A 16,702-nucleotide genomic window follows, 5' to 3' on the forward strand; every position below is an offset into this window, starting at 1 on the left:
CTATCCGTTATGCTAGTGCAGTTACTGCGTGGTCCGACCCGTCACTTCTCATCACGGCCCTCCATCCAGGTTGTGAACTGGGCCTGTTCCGTCGTACGCCCTGATAACCCATTAAACACAGCAGACAAGATTCTTCCTGGGCCAGCCCAAACCAACGGCAACTGAGATAAAAAGTGCAAACAGTTTACAAGACTGATTCTGCATTTCTACCGTACCAGAAATACAATTGCATCGCTACAAATAATTGCACTGCTAGAGAAAATAGAACTCATATTTATTCATAATAAATCATAACTATGCTGCTGGAGAAACAAGAACAAAAAAATGCTGCGAAAAACGGCAACATGTTCTACGACTCCCGCTGCGCTACAAAGAATCTCACAATTAAATACAGGCCCCGATCAAGAGTGCTGTCTATTTCGAGCCGTCTAGTCAAACAAGGTGAAAAAAGGAGCAACAAGGCAGGAAAAAAAGGAACAGCAGATGGTAGATTTCGAAAAATGGGCGATACAACAACACTTTCTCTTCTCTTTCTACGGAGCCTCGGGGCGTCGTCTCTTTCGGCAAGCCTAGCGACTCGGTCTGGCGGGCTTGTCCCAAGGCTTGGATTTGTAGGAATTCTGTTTCGTCTTCCGCGCTGACACGTAGTTGGCCTCCGCCTGGAAGGGGTTCATGCCGTCGTCGTCCTCGTCTTCCTTCGCTTTCCTCACCTTCTTTGCCTTTCCACGGTCGTACTCCTCATCCCTGGAAAGCCGGTAACCGAATGGATGGTAAGTTCAGGTCTCTTGAAGCAGTTGCAGCCCGGACAGAAAAGACCAGGATTCAGAATCAGTTAAGAGATATCTTATGGACAGGCGCGAAAGAACTCACCACTCATCCAGCACATATCCAATGCTCTTCTTCCCTGAACTTTTGTACTCTCTAGTCTCACTGTTTGGCACGGCAACATCATCCCAGCATGGAACTGCATACCAAGGAAGGAACATATTTACAGATTAAAACTGGAAGAAAAGCAGAGTATTTGTAACACATAGTGAGCGTGCATCTGAAAAGAGAATTGCTTACCAGTAACTTCGGCCCTCAAGTCCTCTGTGCGAATAACGACTTGTTGGGAGGCGGCTCCCCTCTTTGCATCTACGTTGTTTCTTGAATGTGCTTTATCTGTAGAAGAGATTGAACCCAACTTTGGAGGCTCTGCCCTAGCAGAAGTTCCACTCTCTCGGTTCCTGGTCATGTTATCATCACCGGCACCAGCATTACTTGCTCCAACAGCCTGCTGCCTGTCTTTGAATGCTTGGGTGTCGTTTTCAGAACTTGCACTGGCATGGGCATGTTTCCGCTTACGAGATGTAGATGCTGCAGTTTTGGGCGGCACAGTTGCTGATGTTGATGTCTGCTGCTCACTGCTGTTGTCACCAGAACAATCAACACTGGGCGTGCCCTTAACGCGCTTTTTGGTTTTCTTACGCTTCTTTTGTTGCTTTAGTGATAATTGTCTTGGCCGAAGCCACAACTTCATTACTGGATATCTCACAAGTTTCTTTGACTTCGAGTCCACCCTTTTAGTCATTCTGCCATTACATGAATCGCCTGGAACCACCTTCGTGGAAACTTGCGAGGAGATCTGTTTTCCAACATCAACTTGCTCAAGTCCTGGTAGTATAGTTTTCTCCTTCTGCACAAATGTACGAGCAGAACATATTACAGCTGTCGACTCACATTAAGCGAAATGATGAAGCTTAGATTTTATTTGTGCGCAAGGGAGCAGCATAGTCACGATTTGACTGGTTCATATGTGTAATGAATAAATACTTCTCTAACAAGGGAGAGAGAAGGGTGGCTGTTGGCCACTAGCATACCTTGCTCATCGTCAAAGCCTTCACTACGTGGTCATCTTGCTTGAGAGATCCTGTTAAGTCCTTCATTTTCTCACTTGAAACTGGATCTCCACCGCTAGTGCTAGGGATGACACCATTTGAAAGAACAGCATCCTACCAAGTCGCATAAGATAACGTAAGTAATGAAGTGCTGGAAATGGAGACAAAAACTAGCAGTGACCATCAAAAGGATACCTTAGTTTGGAAAGTTTGCGCGGTAAACCCGGTAATCGTGCCAACCAAGTTCGAGCTTGGCTTGGAACATGTTTGAGAGCAAGAAGTTTGTTTATCTGTCTCTGACAGTCCAGCAGGACCACTGACCATAGATGAGGCAATAGAAGTATTATTTCCCAGCTTGGCCAATGCACCACCAGGCTTTGGTTCCTGCAATGACATCTTAGCCATTGTCTGATTGCTGCTCGCCAGTTGACCTGATGAAGATGCCTCTTTATGACTACTTGAAGCAACTTGCTTTGATTTAGTTGACAATGTAGCACCATCATTTTGAGGTCCAAGGGCTTTCTGTGCGGAGGGCAGGACACTGTTTTGAAGGGCTGCAGCAGTTTCAGCTTTGCCAGCATTTGTTGAACAATGGTCTACTAATGTCATACTGCTAACGCTGGAATGGGCATTGCTTGTACTCTGCAACTTCTTATTTGCATAAGAAGATGTCAGACCACTCGATTTTGCTTCCATTACACCACTTCCGATTACACCATTGATAGATGATATCTTCCCAGGGATCATTTTGTTTACAGGCAGATTAGGAGTGCTGTTGTCTTTGCGCCCCAATGTGTTCCCAATTCTGTCACGTACATAAAATAACATATAGGCTTTCTGTTTCAGTACGTCTGCCTCACGAACTTGGCGTACCTGAAATTGATTGCCTTGGGAATCAGTACGGCAAAAATAAAAGCTGCAAAATTAACCAAGGGCGAGAACTGGAATTCAACAGGCAATATGGCTCAGGATTTGGTTTTGTTTCCTTTCTAGCCATAAACAGAACCCAAACCGTACTTCTTATATTCAAAATCTAGCTAAAGGATTCTCCCCAAACAAGTCGAGTATAATGTACAGTAGTAACTTATCAAATGCTATATTCAGCATATACTAAAACAGGATAATGCATCACTAATTAGAACAAGCAAAAAGGTCGATGCATTGTGACCACCGAGCTCTGAACACTGTAGAATTAAGGATGCCATAACATTATAGCAATAAGATATGTTGTATCTACACTCTACCATGTGATACAATGCAAGTTATTGAAAAGATAAGATAACACTGGTAGCAAAGGTCTTCAACAAATCGATGAGGCAGCAAGGCTTTGCTATGAGGATTTACTTAAAAGGAAAAAACAATAGTTTCAGAATAATATTTTCATCAATGGTACATGAGCCAGCGTGGTAAAGATAGTGTTATAAACCACACAAAGAAGAGTAAAATTCTGATCTTATACCAGACCTGATTATCATCAAGATTGTGCCACATCCCACTGGAAGTCCGAACAAAGCAATAATAATGACCAGATTGAGTGCTCCAACCAGCATGAACCAAGACACCATAAAGACTGTATTTGTAATCTGCGCCCTACACATGATCATAGCAAAATACTGAATATAAGCTAATTGGGGGAAAATCAAGGTAAATTTCAAAGGTCCAGAACTAATAACTCACTTTAGAATCACTCATAAATGGTTTCAAGTCTAGAACAGGTTGAAAATCCACTTTTTTGTCAATCTTTTCACGGGGACGGAAAGGGCTAAAGCGCTTCAGATGAACTGTCAAAACATTTGGAGCCCTATCAATTGTAAACCTTTTCTTTGCTACAACTTTCTGCCTGCAGCGCTCGCACTGATACTGCTTTTGACCACCATCGAGTAGTTCATCCTCGGTAAAATTTTGAAGTGCTCTCACCAAAGTTGTGGCCTTGCCAATATCAAGACTGAGATCCAAGAAAGGATCAAATGTGTTGGAACAATGCGAGCACCTTGTGCATTTCACCTGGAACATATATATATGCAGCACAGCAGTGATGACAACAGAAATGGGTTTTCCCAAGAAATTGCTAGTACAAAAGTAAGAATGCACATGATGTACCTGACTTCTTAGGCGGCCGCCAAATATTCTGTGAACTAAGCTCTTCTCATAAGCACTTGCAGACTCGCTCGGTACTCCAGAAGGTAAACAGCATTTGTGCATGGATTCAAGCAAGTTAACCATTAACTCATGAGCATCTTCCTGCCTCGAATTACGGAAGCTACGAGAAATGCCTATTTGTGGTCAAAGATTTACATTTTGACGCTCGATAAAGAATAGACAGGAGAATTTCAAGTTAAAACTAAAAGAGGAAATCAATTAAGCTAGAGCATATGGAAGGATACAGCGCAAGTTCTTGACAATTTGTGATGGCGTCACTATTTTTCCAGTTGACTGTAGCGCAGTCTTAACATGGTTCTGAAGAGCACACAGTGCACAGAATCCAGCAGTACGACCTAAAAATGGTGGGAAAAAAGGAATTAGTAACGGCTGTATGAGAAATGCCTCGCAGGGGCGAAAAGCTGAAAACAGGGAGTATGTATAACATACATATAGTGATTAACAAACTACCTTTGTACGTAGGTATTGAAATTACTGTTAGCTTCAACAGAAGAATAGAACAAATGCAGAATAGCTAGTGGTAGGGGTTTAGTTGATTCACAGATCAGCAAATGTTGTATTACTAGTGGAAGTTTGAAGTTTTCAAGTATAGCGTAAAAGGCACAGTTTCGTGAATTCTGTGTGCTATCTAATGGGGTAACAATGAGTCCATAAATGGACTGGCTTCCATTTTCAGTTATAAATGTAAAGCAGCCCTGGTGACAAAAATGCCATTCGGGGTGGGTTTTGGAGTGCCAAGTTGGCAGTATCAGCTTCTTTCAGTATATGGATAAAACCGTAAAAGTGTGTGCCGTTATTATCCCACATTCCCACTGGCTAACTACCCTCCCTTACTATAGAAAAATGATGTCTACAGTTACCTTGAAGCCACTCGGTAGCCGACATATTATACAAGTGAATGCACCCCTGTCAATAATTTTGACAGTCGCCCAAATTCGTCCCCAGGTAAAAATTGCACCAAGCTAATCCTACTGGTGGCAGCTGCTGCGCATGGACATCCATTCCCTAGTTAACTTGACAGAAACACAGTCCACTTCATTCTCATTTCTTGCCACTCAATATGATTCTGATCAGACACGCAACATTTTAGAATTTCCATGGGCCATTTGAGCAACCCTCAAGTTCTGTGACCTAGATTTACCACCTAACAAGACGTTGCGTATGTAGTGCAATTTACTCCCTCGTTGAAAATATAAGGCAAGTTTTGGTATAGCACAGGGATTGAGGAAATCATGGGCCAGAAGGATACAAGAGTGAAATGACTGGTGTTAGTGTATTCAAAATAAGGTAGTCATAGATCAGAGTGATAGATTAATCTGGTTGTTTATAAAGTATAATAAAGGTTTAAAAGAGAGCAAAATTAGATGAGCGCAAATGAAAGGAATGTCATCAAATGTAATTGTAGCTTTACATCTTTCAAACAGATAATGCTGATTGTAGATTCACATCTTTCAAATAGAGGGAGTACTCTACTATTCATGATACAGTGCAAACCACATCCCCAACATCGAAATGGAAGCACCGTACTTGTTAAAGTACCAAGTTTACATAAAAGATAATAGGTGATAATTTAACACAGAAGGCAAGAAGCCAAGAATATCGTGGTTATTCGATGCAGTGATAAGATTGTATTGACAACTGACTTGATACCTGTTCCATCAGGTGTGACTCAAAGCATCGGTAGGGATAACCAATCCATATATATCAGCCAACCGTTCTCATCCACATAATCCTCTGACAAAATAGAATGACAAACTTTTACATGACTTCTCCAGTGGATGATAAACGGTTGACTGATCAAACTTTGAGATGCGATTGCACATGTTTCTCGATTCGAACGTGATTCAAGCTGGAGCAATTGGTGAAAACTTGCCAATAGTGTGTATGGAATACCCTTGAGGCTTGAGAATGCGAGTATGGTTGTCTTTGGAAGTGATGCTCATATTCAAGTAGTAGTAGCATGGGCATTGATACAGCGTAGAACCAAGCCATATACCTTTTACAAGGATTATACTACTTTAGAATGTGCAATAATATGCAGATCAATTTACTGCTAGCTTGGTAATCCACAAGCCTGATGCAACACTGTCAATTCACTTATCGTGTCGCTAAGCCAGTGGACAGTTGCAAGTTCCAACAGCACTTACATGAAGACTTGTGCCTTCCACTCTGCAAGTAGGCTGCGAAAGGCTCCGTGTACGTCAAGCATTGCAGAACCGAGTTGAGGTAGCAAGTGTTCCCAAGATTTTGCAGACCGGCACCCTGCAAAATGCAGTCCGATTTGAGCATTTGAAGGGCATCACAAGCTGAATGTCATTACCCACCATACTAAAACACAAAGAAATGGCAATTCTTTGAAGCAAATTCTGTGCATCTTTTACTAACTAGTACGAGCCTAAAATCACACTGTGGTGCTACAAACCCGAATTAAAAACTCCGGCGTCCAAACACCAGACATAGCAGCTCTATCGCCCAAACCCCCTATCAAATATCACAGCTTTAAGAGCACAAACCCCGAAATCAGAGCTGCGAATTTGCGTTACTCACAATTCTCCCGAGGTAGATCCTGGCGACGGTGAGCTCCGGATCCAAGCCCAGAGCCTCGGCCTTCTCCGGCCTCCTCGCCTCCGCCTCGCCCCTGGCCGCTCCCGCCGCCGCCGTCGCCGCCCCGCCCGCGGCGTCCGGGTTGAGGGTCTCCATCTGGAACCCGCCTCCCCCGACGGCCGCCGCGGCGTGCGGCCTCCTGGCAGCGTGGAACTCTATCCTCCTGTGCAGGACGCCCTCCGGCACCGGCGCCGCCGCCGCGGACACCTCCGCCATCCCCACTAGGGTTTCGACGTCGCGCCGGAGCGGCAGCCGAGCAGCAGCGCTGTGGGATCCGGAGGGAGAAAGATCGCGGCTCCTCCGATTTCTCGAGGGATTCTTGCGGATTGAAATCCGGGGCTTCGATCGATGGGTGGGCGGGCGGAAATTGGTGTGGTGCTCTGTGTTCTTTTTTTTTGGTTTTTTTCTTGTCCAGCCGCCGTTCTTGCCGCGGGGACGGAAGAGAGGGAGTGAGGGAGGTGCGAGGCGGGGCTATAAACCCTATACCCCTGGCGAATGGACGGCTGGGATCGGTGGGATGGGGGCCGAGCGGGTGATCTGGAGTGTTGGATCATGTGGCACGTGCTTTGTTCGGCCGGTGGGGCCAGAGGAAGAGAAGGAGGAGGAGAGCTGCTCGAACGGTGGCTACTTGGGCTTTGGAAGCTTCTCACACAACCGTGTGAGCTTTTTAGCTTTGAGCTCTTCGGCCTTTTCGTGGTAGAGAAATTATATATGGTACCAAAATAGATTTGTTACTACTAAAAAAAAAGATTTTGTTACCCTAAAAAAAAGATCTTGTTCATTCGCCGACTGCATTGATCAACCGGCTATTTGTTTGACAAATTGGAGCTCCTTTCATTTAAATGATTTACATGGGAATTTCATAATGATTAGAAACTTTTCCATTCGTCGGTGCCTCTTTGGTTTGTACCCCAGAAAAAAAACCATTATGGTACTTCATGTGTATATAGGACTTCTATAAAACACAAGGTCCAAGTGTCAGTACAACCCACGTCGTATGCCAGTAAAGCCAATATCAATGCAAAAGTCCTCTTCTCTTTCTTTTTTGCCTCATTAGTTTTGAGTAGATGTATGGATAACATTTTTCTAAATATACACATGCTTTGAAGAGCTTAGTTTTGTGCATTTTAGGTGGCCAATCTTATTTATTCGGTTGAATCGTGAAATATAGTTAACTTCGATGTCGTAGTGAAAATATCCTTGTGCAGATTGAAGAGCATGAGCGAGGAATAATCACAACCTGAACGTGTTGCATCTGTGTTAGTCGGACAATAGAGCAGGATGGAGAGAGACTCCTTACTCATAGACATATAGTACTCCCATGTCCTTCGTCCCATCTAGAAGACACTTAAATTTATAAAAATTAACATAAGATTTGTGTTATACGTAAACGTAGCGACTGACCCAGCTAAAGATTGGTTTGCCCTGGTCGGCTAAAGAAGGAACGACTCAGCTATTGGGTTGTCCTGGCTAGCTAAAGAAATACATGGGCAATGATCATTAAACCAGGATGGTTACCGATATTATTTGAGTTGAAATGAAGGAGAGGGTAAAAAGTCGAGGGGAAGCGGTTCCCGATACGTAGCACGGCCAATGATGCATCTGTCGGATCTCGGGTTCCGGCAAAACCCTTAAGGTTCGAACTCTGGGGTGCACGCGAAGATCTCCCCCTCGCAGATCACGCCCTCTCACGCTTAGCGATTCCTAGGCTAGCTCGACGAACTCGCAACACAAGGGACACAAGATTTATACTGATTCGGGCCACCGTTGTGGTGTAATACCCTACTCCAGTGTGTGGTGATGGATTGCCTCTTGGGCTGAGGATGAACAGTACAAGGGGAAGAACAACCTCCTGAGGAGAGGTGTTCTTGTGCTTGGTAAACTTGTGTGGGTGAGGATGATCTGAATCAGTTCTACTGTGGTGGCTAGTCCTATTTATAGAGGCCCTGGTCCTCTTCCTAAATATTGAGCGGGAAGGGATTCCACAACGGCCAATTTGAAAGGGGACAACTAGTACATCTTATCCTGACAAAAGTAGTCTTCGCCTGCCAAAGGCTCTGGTGGTGATGCCGTCTTGGGCTCCATGATGACCTCCGTCTTGCCGTCCTACTGGTCTTGGTCTCGTTGCACCGATAGAAAAACCTTTGCTTGATGCCTTGGTACTCCTCGCCTGCGTTTGCCCTCTTAGCACCAAAGAGGAAACAAGGACACTGCGCGCGCTGGCGCCCGCCTGGTCTCGATCGTCATGGCTCACGTCACGAGAACCTCGCGAGGTTTGCCTTGCCTTGATCTCTCCGCCCCTCGCGAGCCAGCCTGGTGAGGCCGCTCCCGAGGAGGTCTTGTGTCATCCGCCTCGCGAGGGTCTTGAAAGCTTGTTGGTGAAGATGGGCCGTACCGGCCCGCTCACAGGGCCACGCCGTGGGCCGCAGGCAGGCAAGTCTGGGGACCCCCGTTCCCAGAACGCCGACAGTAGCCCCCGGGCCCAAGGCGCGCTCGGACTTGGCTTCGAGGCGAAGCCAAAGGGCAAGTGCGGAGCGCCGCGGGCCCCATTAGCCTGCGGCCTTGGTCGACGCGTGGCGGTTGATTGGACGTGGGCGTCTCCGCTTCCCCACGCTGCCTCGGCAACTGCCCGACTTGACAAGTCCCTGGATCAGGTTGGCGCCGGCCTCTGGTGGCCCACTGTTGATGATGGCGTCAGCTGCAGGGGCGCGTGTAGATAGGACTCCTTGAAGCTTTTCCCTTTTGTTTCCTGCGAAGAATTGAGAGGTACCCCGTGGGGGCGTGTAAAGGGTCCGCAATATCTTCTGTCGATATCATCCTTATTATAAAATGGTGCGTGTGCGTGTCCCGTTCCGGCTCGGTTTTCCCTTTCCATCCTCGCGACGGCTTGGTGCTCTACGCCGACAGGTCCCAGTCCCCAGGCAGGCTTCAGCCATCGCTGGTATGCCAGGTCGCGATGCCGTGATCAAGGCCAGGAGGTGAGCGGCCCGAGGTCCAGTAAGAGCCCCTGAGACGCGATGCTCAGGAGGTCCCCTTTAGCGCCCAAGCGACCGCCGAGAGGCAGGAAAGGGAGGCTATGTCGCCATAGCGGGGCAACACGAATGAGAACCCAACGCCGGAGCGATTGGTTGACCCGAGCGCGAAACTTATCTTGGCAGTCCAGGGCCGGTCCTTCGCGAGGCGCCAGGCTTGTGCGCAGGCGGTCGTAGCTTAGCCAGGTCGGGCCCGTACGAGTCTTCCTCTCCTCCCACGCTCTCCTTCGTGCTCTACGTCCTCAGGTCCCGGCCCTCGAGCAAGCTCAGCCGCCGCTGGTATGCCAGGTTGCGATGCCGTGGTCAAGGCCGGGGTGAGGGCTGGAGAGCCGGTAAGAGCTCCTGAGTCGCGATGCTCAGGAGCCCCCCTTTTAACGCGCAAGCGAATTACATGGGAGAAGAGGGAGCCCGCGGTGCCGCCTGTCGTGGCCTTCAGGAGGTTCCTGCAAGTCAGCACGAGGTAGGGCGTAGATTGCCGTTATAATAGCCGAGCGGCCATTGATTGCTTCGCCAGAGAACGGAGGCACTGAGGGCCTGGTGTGGTGGAGCACGTGGCCAGAGCTCGGCCGCTCATATTTGTCGACGTTGCAGGGATGAACCCAAGCACAAGCGCCGTGCCAGCGTGAGCAGCTCCCGTGGTGGGTGACAATAGTCATAGATAGATTAAGCATGGAAAGCAAACTGGCTCAAGTAAATGCAGGGAAGATACGTGCCACTGGGTCAGGCCCGAGCGGCTTGGGGATGACGCAGCCCGAGGGGCGCCCCCAACAAGGTAGGCTAAAGACATAGGAAAGGGATACATGCCGCAGGGACGGACCCACACGGCCTGGGAATGATGCAGCCCAGAGGGCGCTCCTAGCTAAATAAACTTGGAAAATGTCACCTGGTTCTGTTGATGAAGGGATGTTGGGGCAGCTGAAGGTACGCGGCGAAGGGGTTGCTCCTCATGAGCCACCGGGGCCCTGAGCCTCGGGAGGCTCCGGGGGTCCAGGCGGTTCCTTGAGGACCGTCTCCATCTCCGTCAGGACGGCGTGGTGCCTGGCCTCCTGAGTTGCCAGGACACGCCGCAGGTTGCGCTGAAAGGCGGATGCCTCGCTTGGCAGGCCAAGAGGCATGCAAACGTAGCTGTGCGGTGGGCCCTCGCAACGCCCCGCGCGCGAAGGCCGGAAGGCTCCTGGGACGCGACCCTGTTGAGTCCCGGGACGTCGATGTAGACGCGCAGCCCGGCATCCTCGCCTGGATGGGGAGCTGCGCCCGGTGAGCGGCGGTCGCCGTGCATGGCTCTCGCGTCCTGCAGTTCCTGAGTGGTCTTGGTAATGAACTCCTGAGCGGTGGGCGCTCCTCGCCTTGTGTCCTCCTGAGGGAGACATGCCGCGAAGCACGCCTCCAAGTGGTGCCCGAGCGCCTCCCTCGTGACGTTGGCAAGGTCTGAGGCCCTCCAGAAGAGAGCCCCCGAGCCCTGCCCAAGGAGGGCGTCGGGCGCGCCTTCCTATGCGAGGGAGGGAGGCGCCCTAGGTGCGGGCGCTGATCCTGACGAGGTACCTTTCGCGACGCCACCCTCCTGAGGTCCTGCACGGAGTAGCTGCTTCTTCTTCTTGGGGACAACCCCTCAGGAGGGTATCGAGCTGCGCTGTTGTCGGGTGCTACCTCTTGAGCACTGCGTTGGTTTTCCCTTGAAGAGAAAAGGGTGATGCAGCAAAGTAGCGTAAGTATTTCCCTCAGTTTTTGAGAACCAAGGTATCAATCCAGTGGGAGGCTACGCGCGAGTCCCTCGCACCTACACAAAACAAATAAAGCCTCGCAACCAACGCGATAAGGGGTTGTCAATCCCTACACGGTCACTTACGAGAGTGAGATCTGATATGATAGGATAATATTTTTGGTATTTTTATGATAAAGATGCAAAGTAAAATAAAAGCAAAGTAAAAAATCAAAGGAAATAACTAAGTGTTGGAAGATTAATATGATGGAAAATAGACCCGGGGGGCATAGGTTTCACTAGTAGCTTCTCTCAAGAGCATAAGTATTTTACGGTGGGTGAACAAATTACTGTTGAGCAATTGACAGAATTGAGCATAGTTATGAGAATATCTAGGTATGATCATGTATATAGGCATCACGTCCAAGACAAGTAGACCGACTCCTGCCTGCATCTACTACTATTACTCCACACATCGATCGCTATCCAGCATGCATCTAGAGTATTAAGTTCATAAGAACAGAGTAACGCCTTAAGCAAGATGACATGATGTAGAGGGATAAATTCATGCAATATGATAAAAACCCCATCTTGTTATCCTCGATGGCAACAATACAATACGTGCCTTGCTGCCCCTACTGTCACTGGTAAAGGACACCACAAGATTGAACCCAAAGCTAAGCACTTCTCCCATTGCAAGAACGATCAATCTAGTAGGCCAAACCAAACTGATAATCCGAAGAGACTTGCAAAGGTAACCAATCATACATGAAGGAATTCAGAAGATTCAAATATTGTTCATAGATAAACTTGATCATAAACCCACAATTCATCGGTCTCAACAAACACGCCGCAAAAGAAGATTACATCGAATAGATCTCCACGAGAGAGGGGGAACATTGTATTGAGATCCAAAAAGAGAGAAGAAGCCATCTAGCTAATAACTATGGACCCGAAGGTCTGAGGTAAACTACTCACACATCATCGGAGAGGCTATGGTGTTGATGTAGAAGCCCTCCGTGATCGATGCCCCCTCCGGCGGAGCTCAGGAACAGGCCCCAAGATGGGATCTCGTGGGTACAGAAGGTTGCGGCGGTGGAATTAGGTTTTTGGCTCCGTATCTGATCGTTTGGGGGTACGTAGGTATATATAGGAGGAAGGAGTACATCGGTGGAGCAATAGGGGGCCCACGAGGGTGGAGGGCGCGCCCCCCTACCTCGTGGCCTCCTCCTTTATTTCTTGACGTAGGGTCCAAGTCTCCTGGATCATGTTCGTTATGAAAATCGCGTTCCCGAAGGTTTCATGCCGTTTTGACTCCGTTTGATATTCTTTTTCTGCGAAACTCTGAAATAGGCAAAAAAACAGCAATTCTGGGCTGGGCCTCCAGTTAATAGGTTAGTCCCAAAAATAATATAAAAGTGAATAATAAAGCCCAATAATGTCCAAAACAGAAGATAATATAGCATGGAGCAATCAAAAATTATAGATACATTGGAGACGTATCAAGCATCCCCAAGCTTAATTCCTGCTCGTCCTCGAGTAGGTAAATGATAAAAACAGGATTTTTGATGTGGAATGCTACTAGGCATAATTTCAATGTAATTCTTCTTAATTGTGGTATGAATATTCAGATCCGAAAGATTCAAGACAAAAGTTTAATATTGACATAAAAAATAATAATACTTCAAGCATACTAACTAAGCAATTATGTCTTCTCAAAATAACATGGCCAAAGAAAGTTATCCCTACAAAATCATATAGTCTGGCTATGCTCTATCTTCACCACACAAAGTATTTAAATCATGCACAACCTCGATGACAAGCCAAGCAATTGTTTCATACTTCTGAAGTTCTCAAACTTTTTGAATCTTCACGCAATACATGAGCGTGAGCCATGGACATAACACTATATGTGGAATAGAATGGTGGTTGTGGAGAAGACAAAAAGGGAGAAGATAGTCTCACATCAACTAGGTGTATCAACGGGCTATGGAGATGCCCATCAATAGATATCAATGTGAGTGAGTAGGGATTGCCATGCAACGGATGCACTAGAGCTATAACTATATGAAAGCTCAACAAAAGAAACTAAGTGGGTGTGCATCCAACTCGCTTGCTCACGAAGACCTAGGGCATTTTGAGGAAGCCCATCATTGGAATATACAAGCCAAGTTCTATAATGAGAAATTCCCACTAGTATATGAAAGTGAGAAAATGAGAGACTCTCTATCATGAAGATCATGGTGCTACTTTGAAGCACAAGTGTGGTAAAAGGATAGTAACATTGTCCCTTCTCTCTTTTTCTCTCATTTTTTTATTTGGGCCTTTTATTCTCTCTTTTTATGGCCTCTTTTTTTTCGTCCGGAGTCTCATCCCGACTTGTGGGGGAATCATAGTCTCCATCATCCTTTCCTCACTTGGGACAATGCTCTAAAATGATGATCATCACACTTTTATTTACTTACAACTCAACAATTACAACTCAATACTTAGAACAAAATATGACTCTATGTGAATGCCTCCGGCGGTGTACCGGGATATGCAATGAATCAAGAGTGACATGTATGAAAGAATTATGAACGGTGGCTTTGCCACAAATACGATGTCAACTACATGATCATGCAAAGCAATATGACAATGATGGAGCGTGTCATAATAATCGGAACGGCGGTAAGTTGCATGGCAATATATCTCGGAATGGCTATGAAAATGCCATGATAGGTAGGTATGGTTGCTGTTTTGAGGAAGGTTTATGGTGGGTGAATGATACCGACGAAGAGTGCGTGGTATTAGAGAGGCTAGCAATGGTGGAAGGAGGAAAGTGCGTATGATCCATGGACTCAACATTAGTCATAAAAGAACTCATATACTTATTGCAAAAATCTACAAGTTATCAAAGCAAAGTATTACGCGCATGCTCCTAGGGGGATAGATTGGTAGAAAAAGACCATCGCTCGTCCCCGACCGCCACTCATAAGGAGGACAATCAAAGAACACCTCATGTTTCAAATTTGTTACATAACGTTTACCATACGTGCATGCTACGGGACTTGCAAACTTCAACACAAGTATTTCTCAAATTCACAACTACTCAACTAGCACGACTTTAATATCACTACCTCCATGTCTCAAAACAATCATCAAGCATCAAACTTCTCTTAGTATTCAACACACTCATAAGAAAGTTTTTACTAATCTTGAATACCTAGCATATTAGGATTATTTAAGCAGATTACCATGCTATTTATGACTCTCAAAATAATCTAAGTGAAGCATGAGAGATCAATAGTTTCTATAAAACAAATCCACCACCGTGCTCTAAAAGATATAAGTGAAGTACTAGAGCAAAACTATATAACTCAAAAGATATAAGTGAAGCACATAGAGTATTCTAATAATTTCCGAATCATGTGTGTCTCTCCCATAGGTTTCTTAATAGTGGAATCCGCAAGGTGCAAGTTTAGAGAGCAACCATCAAAATCACGGAAACCTAGCAAATCGCACAAAGTTTTGGGAATAGTGGAAACACTAGCACCCAAATCACATAAACCATAGAACTCATGATCCTTAATTTTAATTTTAATAGTAGGTTCCCACTCATCATAGAGTTTTCTAGGGATAGAAACTTTCAACTCAAGCTTTTCTTCATAAGATTGCATCAAGGCATCAACGATATGTTTGGTAAAAGCTTTATTTTGACTATAAGCATGAGGAGGATTTAGCACGGATTGCAACAAGGAAATACAATCTATCAAAGAGCAATTATCATAATTAAATTCCTTGAAATCCAAAATAGTGGGTTTATTAACATCTAATGTTTTGATTTCTTCAATCCCACTTTCATCAAATTTAGCTTCAAGATCTAAAAACTCCGAATTTTTGAAACGCCTTCTAGGTAAAGGTGGATCATATTCAGTCCCATCATTATCAAGATTCATATTGCAAAACAAAGATTTAATAGGGGACACATCAATAACTTTTAGATCTTCATCTTTATTTTCAAAGTTCTCCGGTTTAGCGGCCATCTTATTAACTAAGGTAGCTTGCTTATCCGATATCTCAGCTGTTAACTTCTCTAGATGAGCAATTTGGGATCTTAAACCATCAAATTATTGAGCTCTTTATTCATATAACTCATTAAACTTTTTTGTTCCTTAAGCTCGTTTCTGAAGAAATTATTATGCTCAAATTGCAAAACCATAAAACTCCTGACGTTGCTTTCGATCTCTTCTAGCCTTTTAAGGTGAAGATCACCAAATCCAGGTAGAGCCATCGTGACAAACACACGAGCAAACGAGAAGCAAGCGAAAAAGAGGCGAACGAAAAAGAGAGGGCGAATAAAACGGCAAGGGTGAAGTGGGGAGAGGAAAACAAGAGGCAAATGGCAAATAATGTAATGCGGGAGATAAGGGTTTGTGATGGGTACTTGGTATGTTGACTTTTGCGTAGATCTCCCCGGCAACGGCGCCAGAAATCCTTCTTGCTACCTCTTGAGCACTGCGTTGGTTTTCCCTTGAAGAGGAAAGGGTGATGCAGCAAAGTAGCGTACGTATTTCCCTTAGTTTTTGAGAACCAAGGTATCAATCCAGTAGGAGGGCTACGCACGAGTCCCTCGCACCTACACAAAACAAATAAATCCTCGCAACCAACGTGATAAGGGGTTGTCAATCCCTACACGGTCACTTACGAGAGTGAGATCTGATAGATATGATAGGATAATATTTTTGGTATTTTTATGATAAAGATGCAAAGTAAAATAAAAGCAAAGGAAATAACTAAGTGTTGGAAGATTAATATGATGGAAAATAGACCCGGGGGCCATAGGTTTCACTAGTGGCTTCTCTCAAGAGCATAAGTATTTTATGGTGGGTGAACAAATTACTGTTGAGCAATTGACAGAATTGAGCATATTTTTGAGAATATCTAGGTATGATCATGTATATAGGCATCACGTCCAAGACAAGTAGACCGACTCCTGCCTGCATCTACTACTATTACTCCACACATCGATCGCTATCCAGCATGCATCTAGAGTATTTAGTTCATAAGAACAAAGTAACGCCTTAAGCAAGATGACATGATGTAGAGGGATAAATTCATGCAATATGATAAAAACCCCATCTTGTTATCCTCGATGGCAACAATACAATACGTGCCTTGCTACCCCTACTGTCACTGGGAAAGGACACCGCAAGATTGAACCCAAAGCTAAGCACTTCTCCCATTGCAAGAAAGATCAATCTAATAGGCCAAACCAAACTGATAATTCGAAGAGACTTGCAAAGATAACCAATCATACATAAAGGAATTCAGAAGATTCAAATATTGTT

General features: G+C 45.6%; 1 protein-coding gene across 2 annotated transcripts; it reads right to left on the minus strand.

The window, feature by feature from the left end:
- Positions 1-257: 257 nt before the first annotated feature.
- LOC123170301 (ubiquitin carboxyl-terminal hydrolase 23) lies at positions 258-7,083 on the minus strand. 2 transcript variants are annotated; one of them, XM_044588133.1, is made up of 11 exons: positions 6,585-7,083; positions 6,185-6,299; positions 4,262-4,372; positions 3,978-4,150; positions 3,555-3,881; positions 3,342-3,467; positions 2,073-2,750; positions 1,860-1,991; positions 1,066-1,675; positions 871-964; positions 258-744 (listed from the first exon to the last, which is right to left on the minus strand). In XM_044588133.1, the coding sequence occupies exons 1-11, from the start codon at positions 6,855-6,857 to the stop codon at positions 570-572; spliced, it is 2,814 nt and encodes a 937-aa protein (XP_044444068.1). In that variant the 5' UTR covers positions 6,858-7,083; the 3' UTR covers positions 258-569. The 2 variants fall into 2 exon arrangements, with proteins under 2 accessions (XP_044444068.1, XP_044444069.1); XM_044588134.1 differs by lacking the exons at positions 6,185-6,299; positions 6,585-7,083 and adding an exon at positions 5,688-5,706.
- Positions 7,084-16,702: the final 9,619 nt, after the last annotated feature.

The sequence above is a fragment of the Triticum aestivum genome, chromosome 7D (assembly GCF_018294505.1).
Source record: "Triticum aestivum cultivar Chinese Spring chromosome 7D, IWGSC CS RefSeq v2.1, whole genome shotgun sequence".
Taxonomy (NCBI): domain Eukaryota; kingdom Viridiplantae; phylum Streptophyta; class Magnoliopsida; order Poales; family Poaceae; genus Triticum; species Triticum aestivum.